Source organism: Diuraphis noxia, unplaced genomic scaffold (assembly GCF_037042655.1).
Source record: "Diuraphis noxia isolate RWA-SAM2 unplaced genomic scaffold, SU_Dnox_SAM2 contig0001, whole genome shotgun sequence".
Classification (NCBI taxonomy): Eukaryota; Metazoa; Arthropoda; class Insecta; order Hemiptera; family Aphididae; genus Diuraphis; species Diuraphis noxia.
Window position 1 is genome coordinate 90,757,783 of NW_028301711.1, and position 11,999 is coordinate 90,769,781.

At 32.5% G+C, this 11,999-nt stretch overlaps 1 protein-coding gene across 1 annotated transcript; it reads right to left on the reverse strand.

Annotated features, from left to right (window-relative positions):
- Window positions 1-4,729: 4,729 nt before the first annotated feature.
- On the reverse strand, window positions 4,730-10,818 carry LOC149062391 (trehalose transporter 1-like protein). The gene is made up of 2 exons (XM_089216451.1): window positions 10,782-10,818; window positions 4,730-6,647 (listed from the first exon to the last, which is right to left on the reverse strand). The coding sequence occupies exons 1-2, from the start codon at window positions 10,816-10,818 to the stop codon at window positions 5,290-5,292; spliced, it is 1,395 nt and encodes a 464-aa protein (XP_089072577.1). The 3' UTR covers window positions 4,730-5,289.
- Between the last annotated feature and the right edge of the window lie 1,181 nt (window positions 10,819-11,999).

The window sequence follows — 11,999 nt, forward strand, 5'->3', positions numbered from 1 at the left end:
TTGTGTATAGTCCTTCAAATAGGTAATTATATAGCCAATGGATACATTACGTACACGCCACATGACACCTACACGTATTATATTACGCCATTACTGAGATTAAACTTGTTTAATAGGTAAATATCAACAATAATAATTTTTCAATATAGACATTTAGTCTATTTCCATAATATATGTTTATCAACCACATGAATAGATCACATAATTCTATAGCAAGTTGGTATATTAACATATAAAATTTAAAAGTTAAGTTCATTACAATAACCTGCAATGTATTATGTATATAGGTATATGATATACTATATATATACTGTGTGTTCACCAATTTAGGGAACCATGAATTTCTCGGCCTGATTATGTTGGAATAAATCGTTTTTTTTTTACAAGCTATAGTGGTATATATAAATACACATTTTCAGATAACTTTCAAATTTTTAACCCTCTCGGTACGCGCACGCGCAATGCAACTTATTTTTTTTTTTTTTTAATAGCAACCGGTATTTTTGATACCGAATTCAGATAGACTGAATTTTTTTAAGTTATTTTGACCAATTAACCGTGGCTCTAAAACCAAAATTGACTGAATGAGAGTCATTCAAATTTTAATAAATAATACATTTTTACAATTCATTATAAAATGCATAAAAATCATTATAATTATTCATTATTGGTTACTTTTTGAATATTTATATGTATTTTTTTTTATACGTGTTATAATTAAGATGAACATGTACCTAAATAGGTATAGTATGCATATTTAAGTAATGCGAAAGCAGTTCCCGCGGTGTCGTCGGTTCAAAACTGAAAAAAAAAAAAGGTATAGTATGTATACTATTTACTATATACAGAGTGTCCCGTGAGGATATGCCCATTATCCGTAGAGGGGGACTCGCCACCCGGATAAAAACAGTTTTTGCCGTTTTATCTATAATCGGAAAAATTATCAAAAATCAAGTGATTAATGAAAATAAAATGTTGAAAGATCAAAATTTTCAGCAAAATAAACTCTATAAAACAGATATCTTTATTTTCTTCAAAAATTAAAAAATTAAAAAATAAATTTTTTAATCGTTTTACCAACAAATATAATAAGATTAAAAAATTAAATACAAGTAGCCCTTGTCTATGTGAGTCTAAAAAAAAAAAATACAGATTTATGATATTACCTCAGGGGATATCGCAATAGGTAAATCCTCGCGGGACACCCTGTATACATTTAATTTAATGATCCGTGATAAACCTCAGTTTGGTTATTTTAGGTAAGGCTGTGTATAAAACAAAAATGTATAAATAAAACAATGGTTTTTAATGCACTTCAAATTTTTCGTCATTTTTTTTTTAGCTAGGCTATGCTAACTCACGCAATCGACAATATTATGACCTTCATATGCTTCAGAATACCTATTTCACATATTCGACAATTTTCCGTCCATCGAATTCTGACATTCAATTGCAATTTCACGAATTAGGTGCAAAATATAATATAAACAGATTAATCGTATTGTGTCCATATTATTCATATTATAAAAAGCATCCCAATTGGATCCTCTCACCAGACAAAACAGAGTCTACTCTTAGCAATACTATAACGACATTATGATTTAATTTTGAGAGCTATAATATTTTTTTTTCGTTTTATATATATTTGTTAATGCCAACAATTGTGTTTTGTAAAAAGAGTAAACGTACATTTATTAACTGTGGTTCATGATATTGTATCTTGAATGTTTTTCAAATAATACCTCAAATCTGCAGATATACGTATTATATTTGGTATACATAGGTATAAAACCTACAGTATAAATCGTTCCAAAGATTAGGTACCTATTATTCATAAAAATTAACTGTGCAGCGGCGTTTTAGCCGACTCGTGTGTAGGTTTTAATCAACTCATCATATCACGAGATCATTGAAGTCTTTCAGTATTTTTTTATACGTACAGGACACAAAATGATAGTACACATCTATAGAAAAACACAGATGACACATTTATATACTGCACACTTGTAATGTTTTTATATTTAGAGAAAACTAGCTTTCGTTTTTTTACGCCTACTCCGAGTATTTTAAGACGGTTGTGCCCATATTGTTGCCTTTCAGATGTCTGCGTCACTGACACGTTATGGCATAGCTATATATAATGCCCGACGGCCAAAACCGACAATGTTATTTTTAGTATTGATGTACCATATAATATGATCGAAATATTACGTATATCATCACCAATATGTGTAGAATTAGCAGCTAGGTAAAAATAACAAATGAACAATAGACTATATATCTGTCACAAATTGTGTATTTCTTTTTTCAATTATTGTAAGTGATACAACTATCAGTGTTGGTGGCAAGTGTATAATATAAGTAATATATTTTTTATACTAACACAGGTACTTGAATGATAATTTAAATCTCAGAATAATATTAAAGAGGATATCAGTTTATTTTCTCTTTGATTAAATCTGACCCACGTGCAACATCGTGGCAAATTTGTGATCAGAGTAACCATTTTTTTGTTAGCTTTAACACTAAAGTGTATTGCCCTATTGGCTATTATCAAACTTCATGTTAAGTAGGTACCTACCTATATATTTATCTGTGTTTACTTAAAAATTGAAATGTTGCAAAAAACCGAAGGAATTACGAACACAGATAATGTTCTTTGAAGGTTGAAGGGGTGGTACGCCACGCGTTTATAGATTGTTTGTAAAAACTATTTTGCGTAAAATAGAACAACTCGGAAAAGTAGACATAAATCATTGTGTTTGTATAGTTACAACGTATACGAAAGAAAGACTATAAGCGAGACGGGCAATTTTAAATTTAAATGCGTATGAAAAATATAATTTTGACCATAACGTATTTTATTTTTTTTTTTTTTAACTGTTACAAGATCAACTTATGAGAAACCTTGTACAAATTAATCGAATCAGGATTAATGATACGTATAGAAAAAACTCAGGTCGATCAACGTATAGGTATTAATAGAGCGGTTTATATTCAACACAGATATTGAAACAAAACAAATACAAATATTAAAATGAAAAAAACTTTTGTAATTGTTAGATTACTTTTTATGACACATAAGTAATATTATATGTGTTTTTTCGAGCGACAAAATCTTTTTTTCTCGGATTCCTGACAAAATAATATGATTATTATAAAAGTGAACAACTAAAATTTTACCTGTAAAAATTGACAAGTGATATCAAATTGATGAATAACTACAGTGGTTGTCAAACACGCATATTCACATTATGCATTTTATTTACAAAGCGATTTAAATATTTTTATCGAGTTTTGTTTTTGTATACGATGCCGTTGGAATCTAAGTCCTGATTTCCATCTTTGAAAAACTCTATATTTCATTGCATAGGTCACCTAAAAGACATATACAAGTATACAAAATTGCCTTTTATATTAGTCATACTTAGTTTTTATAATCAATGGCGCCATGGCGGTACTATATGTCTATATACAAACGAGACACAAATATTATAGGTAGGTACCTAACACAATAAGTTATTTATAAGTAATTCCACGCGTATATTATTTTTGTGATCAAATAATGTACATGTGCACCCAAAACTATTAAACATGTTATAAAAATGATCGAATTAATTAAATAAAAGTTATGAGTGTAGCTAAATTAAACATTTAAAAATAACAATTAAAAACGTTTTTATGACTTATACATATTCAGTCAGATGTTTGATTATAACTTAAATATTTAGGTAGGTAAATCAAATCTTAACCAACCAAAAATTCAAAATAAATAATAATGTAATAATTTTTATGATATATAGGGTGTCCCGCGAGGATTTACCCATTGCGATATCTAACGAAATAATAGAGATATCAAAATTCTGGTTTTATAATAATAGATTCACATGGATAAGAACTACAATTATTTCATTTTTAAATTTATTTTAATGTTTGGGTAAAAAATCTAGAAAATATATTTTTTTATTTAATTATTTCCAAAAAAATTAAAGACAGCCATTTTGTAGAGTTTATTTTTCTGAAAATATTGACGTTTCAAAATTTTATTTTCATTAGTTTCCTGATTTTTAATATTTTTTCTAGTTTTGAAGAAATAAAATATGATTATAAATTTATAACTATTAGGAACACGGATAGTATTCGGCCGGCCGTATGCCCGTATGGGAATGCGCGCGGAGCGGCGGGTCACATGTTTGATAACATTACGGTGTTAAATAATTCACAATTTTTCTCGGAACAAAAAAAAATATTAAAAATCAGGAAATTAATGAAAATAAAGTTTTGAAACGTCAATATTTTCAGAAAAATAAACTCTACAAAATGGCTATCTTAAATTTTTTTTGAAATAATTAAATAAAAAAATATATTTTCTAGATTTTTTACCAAAACATTAAAATAAATTAAAATATAAAATAATTGTAGTTCTTATCCCTGTGAGTCTTATTACAAAACCAGAATTTCGATATCACCATTATTTCGGGAGATATCGCAATGGGTAAATCCTCACGGGACACCCTGTAGGTATATCTATCTAAAATTAATAAAACGAATAGTTACATATTATACCAAACAATACGAATAAAAATAAATCTCATTATCAATAAATTAATGCAACGAGGTCATGCAAGAATTATTTATCATAAAATATATAATGTTGTAAAGAGAAATACATGCTCGTATATAATTATCCAAGTTAAGTAGGTATTTCATAACATAACCAATATAAAGATAATAATTATTTATATATGCATAATATAAAGCGCTCGTTGTGGCAGAGTAGGTGCGTTATTTTTGAATAGAATAACCTCAAAAGAAATTTATCGAATAACGAAAAAAACAGTAGTATTTTAAATTGACTGAACGCATGGTCTGGTGATCGTTTCTGGATCGTTTAGATTATTTATGCTCGTGAAATGATCATCAACATTGTTCAATCTATATATTTTTTTAAACGAAAATTCATCGAATATTACGATTGGTTTCATATTCTATACATGGGTGGAATCGGTACAAGATCTTTTACAAGTACAGAAACTACGTTTGTTGTCTTCGATTTCGAGCATTCGTCCATATCTAGCAAGAAACATGTAGGAATTCAATTTAAACAGATTAAACGCGATGACGAGTATTGGACAGCCTGGCGCGCAAAAGCAACGCACGAGAGCTGTTCAGAGACAACTACGGGGATGATGGTTGTAAGTGGTGGGTGTGGGTGAGTGACTGCGGCGTGGTGTCCAGTGCGAGTGAGGGGTCAACAAATAAACAGGTGGTTACGACGGACATGATACGTTACAAACGTGCACCGGGGCTGGGCAGTTTGTCTTCGTTGTCAGATGACGATGAGCTGTTGTAGTCGTCAAGGTGATCTTGGATTGCGGACAGCGACATGCCTTTTGTCTCGAACAGAAACACGTACGCGAGGATGGCCCACGCGGCGTTTACGACGCAGAACACGAAGAACATGACGTGCACGCCGAACGCGTCGCTGACGGGCAGGTACGCTTTGTTGATGATAAACGAGCCCAGCGACGAGATGACGGATACCACGGTGACGGCGCGCGACTTGACGTTGGCTGGAAACATCTCACCGACCAGCGCGCCGGGCACGATACCGGCTCCCATCGAATAGGCCACCGAGAACAGGACGACGCACACGGATGGACCCCAGTTATCCGGCCGGTCCTCGATGTACATCAGGCAGAGGGCGTACGCGGCCGTTATGACGGCCAAGACCAGATGCGAGCCAACGAGCAGCGGTCGGCGGCCGTATACGTCGATGAGCGATACCACGACCACAGAACACGCCAACCGGACGACGGCGAACATGACAGCCACGTCTCCGGGACGGACGGGACCGTGGGTGGGCATCGTTGTGGTCGAGTAGGCCAACACGCAGCCGACTCCGCCAGCGCGCTGTGCGAAACACGCTCCGACCACCAGCAGCACTGCGGCCCGGTTACCGTCGTCAGTGAACAGCTCGTGGTACGTACCGGGATCGCGCATGTCGTCTCGCACGGCCAACGTTATCTGGTTGAGACGGCGGTTGTTTTCGATGGACGTGGACCGCGGCTGGTACCAACGGAGCGCTTTCCTCGCGTCGTCCAGCCGACTCTTGGACAGCAGGTAGTGTGGCGTCTCGGGAACGCGTATGACGGCTGCTAAGAATGCCAGCCCGATGGCCAGCGAAAGCCCATTCATGATCGCGTACTTGATCCGTGGCCCTAAGGATAGGGCGACGAGCATACCCAACGAGTCGGACAAGACCACGATCACGTTGAGCCGACCACGTGCCTGATCGGCTGATATTTCGGCCATGAACCCGGGCACCGTAGCGTACGCCACAGACTTGCAGATGCCGGCCAACGACCGCGCCGCAAACACGGCCCACCGGCTCGGTGCGAAGAGCACCCCGAACGACGCGACAAGGCCAACACCCACGGCCAGCAGACACCCCTTCCGGCCAGCGTGTTCCGCCAGCAAACTGGCCGGCCACGCGCTCATCAAGTTGGCCAGATCGAACGACGCCACGGCCCAAGAGTGGTCTTCCCGACTCAGCCATTCGGCTGGCGTGTCAGCTTCCGGCCGCTTAGTCAGCGCCCACGACGGCCACCCGGCCCATAGGCCCATTATAAACTCGCTAGCCGATACTGTTATAAAAAATATTATAATATTATATGACTTAAATATTATTTAATATTTTGATAATAAAAGCATATTTTTAATTCTTTTATTCTTTTTTAAAATAATTACTAGCTGATCCCCTATCTTTTATTGTATATTATAAAACCAACTTTAGTTGTAGTAGTATTAATGTATTTAGCTGTAAAATAATAATACACATCATAAACTGATAAGTGTGTGACAACAGGTGAGTAGGACTCCCTCCTACCTCCCTATACGACTAGTCGTGGTCTAAGGAAACTGCTGAATAAATCTTCTTGAACGGACTACCAGCTCGTATGCGGGGACTTGCACATATAGCAGATAGTCTTTGAGTAACGCATTACCATTACAGATCATTTTAGGGTGTTTTTTTTTATTAAAACATTATAACAATTAATTAAAGAATATAATTTTAAGCCAAAGTAATTTCATCTCGTTATTTTCCTTTGTTGCGGAGTCTCTAAGCACGCATCCATAACAGTGTAGCGAGCTGTGAGGCTGTGACCTATACCTATATATAAATCCATACTATACGTAGGTAATAAGAATATAATGATAATAGTGATAGCACGCAACAGAGTAATGACCATTATGTCAATACATAATAATAAATTACGCGACATCATATATATAGTGACCTACTCATATGAATATCCATTAAAGTCAGTCACGTAGGAATTGTGCGTTTAGCGTAAAACTAATATCACACCATAAAATATATGTTTAAGGGACATCCAGTTTGTGTGGCGCGAATAGCCGCACGTGCTCGCTTTATGGCCATGATATGAGATTTACGGGGATATTAAAATGTAGCGGTGACTAGGGATTATCTCTAAAAGAGAAGCTCGTCGACGACAATAAGACGACTAGCGACTGGATGACCAGAAGACCACACCACTCTGTCACACCTCGCTCATCCACATTTAAATTAATTGAACTTAGAAGAAATTCATTAAAATACCTACATTATTCAATACTATTATACAATATTTCAAAAAGTGTCTATTTATCCATCATTCCATTGATCCTCCTATTGGAGATCGTTACATATGATTCAAAATTTGTTTGATCTGTTATTTAATATTAGGCGTTTGTTATTCAATACTTAGGTAAATATGTTCTTAAATCACCTTGGATCTTAAAATACTTATGCAAGCATTACATTAAAATGCTAATTTCGGAAAATGCATAGGTATTATTTGTCATTTGAATACATTGTCATTATATATTTTTGCCAATTCACAACTTTGGTTTAGGTTAGAGTGTTAGACTATGAGTTTATGGCTCAAATTAATAATGTATGGTAGGTATTAAAAATAAAACAAATAACTATGCAAGTAACAATAAAAAATAAGTGTTTAAAAATCGCTTTAATTATTTGAACAAAACATTATGACGTTAAACCTTTATACATTATAGGTAGGAACTATTCATTAACCTTTATACATTATAGGTAGGAACTATTCATTTTTTTTTTTTTTTATTATAAGAATAACGCCAACCGGCTTTTACAAAATAGTGTAGGTATAAAATAGGTAGTATAATATTGATAATTATGATGATAGGTAATGGCAATACTATAAAATATTAGGCTATGAAACTATATAAGTATAACAGTAAATTAACTACCTATAAATACAATTATATGGTGAAAGTTAAACTAGATTGGCAGATTTAAGCATTCTGTGCATAGGGAGATTGTGGCTGAAGGAAGTCGAATGAGTGGGAATATTTAAAGGAGTATGATTTCGAACATTGTGAGAGGTATTTTAAATATAACTTAGAAGGTCTGATGCATTTATAAAATAGTTGAAAAGTACATAAATCAATAAAATTACGGCGTGAAGACAAAGAGTCAAAGAATTTATATTTTAATCACATCTAACATAAAAATAGTTATGGTGCGGTGAAGGTAAATTAAAAATAAAAGCAGAGTATGATAAAAATGTTTGTTGGGCACACTCAAGGCATAACTGATCCTTACTTCATAGCGAGTTGAAGGTGCCAGACGATAACCCCATACTCAAGTATGGATCGAACAAGAGTTAAATACAACGAACGAAAGGTATTAAATAATGAGAAAAGCTTATAGTACTGTGTTTATACGTTTATATAAAATATAAAACCTTTAGAGCAAGATCTATGTGATAGCTAAAAGAGAAAGTGGATGAATAATAAATACCAAGATTTTTAATAATAGATAAGTACCCGTTGTAACTGATATAAAATCATTATGAACGTAGGGGGAGTGTAAAGGGTTTCTGGATCTAGATGAAGAGATAACATTTCACTTATTAGCATTAAGAGAAAGATCTAATTTGGACACCAATAAATTAAATTGATTAAGCTCATTTGATAAAAGTAGCTGGTCAGAATTGTTATCAATTATATAAATTCTTTTTATGTAATTGGAAAAGAGAAAGAAATTAGCTTTTTTTCAGATACAAACAAAACTAAAAACGTCTCAAATGTCCACTCCTTGGTACTCCATAAGTGACATCTACCAAGTTAGGAAAAACACCATTTAACTTAACAAATAGTTTACAGTTAGATAGGTATGAACGAAACAAAAACAGAAGTGGATCACTATAATACGGCAATACCAATACAATAAAGTTCGTTGATAAGAAATTTGTGTGTAGAACAAAAGAACAATCATTATGGAACACTATCAAAAGCTTTAGAAAAAGCGGGAAGGATGACGTTAACCTAAGAGCCTTTCCTAAGGCTGTCATAAATAAAGGATCAGAAAGATACACTGTAGTTAATTGTACTCCTTTCTGTATTAAAACCATGTTGCTGAAGAATAAGAACATGGTTTAATATGGTTCTTAAATAATCATAGATGATAGATTCGGGTTTTTTAGCAATGTGAGGTGATATGGAAATTTGAACGATAATTGATTATTAGCAATGAATCAGAAGACTTAATAACTGGAGTTATATAGTTTATTTTCCGCACTGAAAGAAAAATAACTTCATCTAAGCATTTCCTGAACAAGAAATTTAAAGGGAAGAATAGGGAGGAACGATATTGGTAAAATACGTAAGTTATGATTCCACCAGAGCCTTTAAAAGAAACATGTTAACTTAACTGTTCTGTTTCTAATATTACAATAACAAGTTTTGGAATTTGTAATGTCATATAATATAACCTTACATTAATGAAATTGGTGTAATGGTGTCTGACATGGCGTTAGACTGGCAATAATATATCAGTGATAAAACTTCATTAATCATTGGTCACCGGTCGCCACTCACCGAAGATCGATTCATATTTTGTTTCTGTCTCAGGCGTATTAATTTAAGGAATAATATTATTTAATATTAACATTGACCAATAGATATATAGATTTGATTCTTTTTTAAATTTTACACCTGAAATTAATTATATATTTTAGCTTCGTGTTTTCGACCTACATTTTAATTACGTTTTAAATCGAGAAAAAAAAGAGTTCAAAATGTATGTATTATTGTATTTATGAAATAGACTGTATTATAAAACAAAATTGTTCGGAAATTGAATTCCATTCAAGTGAAGTCAGAGAAATATTTTATTAATTTTCTTCTGAGCTAGACAAGTTAAGACAACAGTCAAGTAACAAACTTGAATTTATAAATTTTTAAACGGTAAAAATAATTCCCTTAGTTGCTTACTCTCCAAAAATACAAATAAATATTTATAAAATATAAACTTAACCTTTTCAGCTGCTGTTGAACGACTATTTTAATTTGCTAGGCTTATTAATTTTTTCATGTAGATCTATTTGTCAGATGATACTTTAAAAATAGACTCTTTGAAAGGTAATTTATTTTAAAACATGAGTTATAAATTACTTTTACTGTAATATTACTTATAATTTATTTAAATTTAAACTTTTAATAGTTAATAAATAAACATTGTTAATTTATAAATATATATATATATATATATTGTACCTAATGTAAATGAATAAGTATTTTGTATCTTGCTATCTTAAATGTATCTCAGATACCTGTATCATGTACTTAGATACTTTGTTTGAGGTATCTTGCCCCCCAGCCCTGCCTACAATATTGCTTAGTATTTTTCGAAAAAATTATATCAAACTTATTCGAATATCCTGTTATAATCATACCAGTAACAACCGCATAAATTAATCGTTTTCGATTCATGATGATGGATTTTGACGAACTTCTGTGATCAAGTATTCAAGTTGGATTTTCCCAACAAAAAAATATCAGGTGCTGGTATTTTTTTTGTTTAAAATATATTTTCAACTCATAACCCGAGTAACATACATTCATTGTTTGTACGCTTTTTCAATGAGCTAATAATAAAAAAATAATAATAACTGTAACTTAACTAGGTACCTATATTCTAAATAATATATAGAATAACGTAATTAGTCGTTTAATACTTAATAAAAAATACTAATGTTACGCACATATATATATATATATAGCCTATAAAGTAGGTTTAGTTTACAAATCGATAATAATTATTAATATATTTTTAATATTTTACTGTAGGTGTATGGTACATCGTGAGATGATTTTCAATAATTGTATACCTATTTAAATTTGCGTTTGTCAATATTCGATTGTCGAGCTTAATAATTTGAACGGAGTCAAAAACTGTTGATATTTTGGGTTGGTAAGTTATTCTATATTGTGTATTGAGAGTATAATAATGTATAATAATATTTTATAGATTGTAACCAAATGTTACAGTGTATAAAGTATATACTATAAAGGCACATACGATGAATATTTTCTCACTAGGTAGGAGCCAAACGTAGGGTGGGTATTATTATGTTTTGTATATTGTATTACCTTTATGTATTACAAAATTAAATTGAAACATTATTTATTTTAGTATTAAGTAGTTACTAATTAGTATTTACTTACCTGCCTTGGTTGGCCACCTCATTTATAGGTAGTGTAGACTAAGACCAACTTAAATTTATTTAATATCTTATAGAGAAATAACTATAAAAATACTTTTAAAAATCACAATTATTTTTTTAGACGCGTAGGTATATACTAACCTACTTGAAAAACCTTGACCCAATAGCCCAATTTTAGCCTCCGAGTGATCGTCGATTTTTAAATATGTCACTTTCCTCAGTTACTATCTTAGGACTGTAATTAACTTAATAAAAATATAAGCCAAAGTCTAAGGATCCTTTAAATATTATTATGTGTGTGTACTGAGGGGAACATAATATTCCGCGGAAAAAAATGTAAGACTTTTACATTTTTTTTAAACCTTTTACAGTAAAAGTACGACATTTTGTTCCGTTTTAAGATTTTTTGATCCGATTTTGTTTATTTTGAAAGAGTAATAAAATGTC

Excerpts from the sequence above, each read along its gene's own strand:
- LOC149062391 (XM_089216451.1), bottom strand. The coding sequence starts at position 10,818 with ATGAATCGAAAACGATTAATTTATGCGGTTGTTACTG. Across the intron at positions 6,648-10,781 it reads AATTTATGCGGTTGTTACTG|TATCGGCTAGCGAGTTTATA; the intron begins GTATGATTATAA and ends TTTTTATAACAG.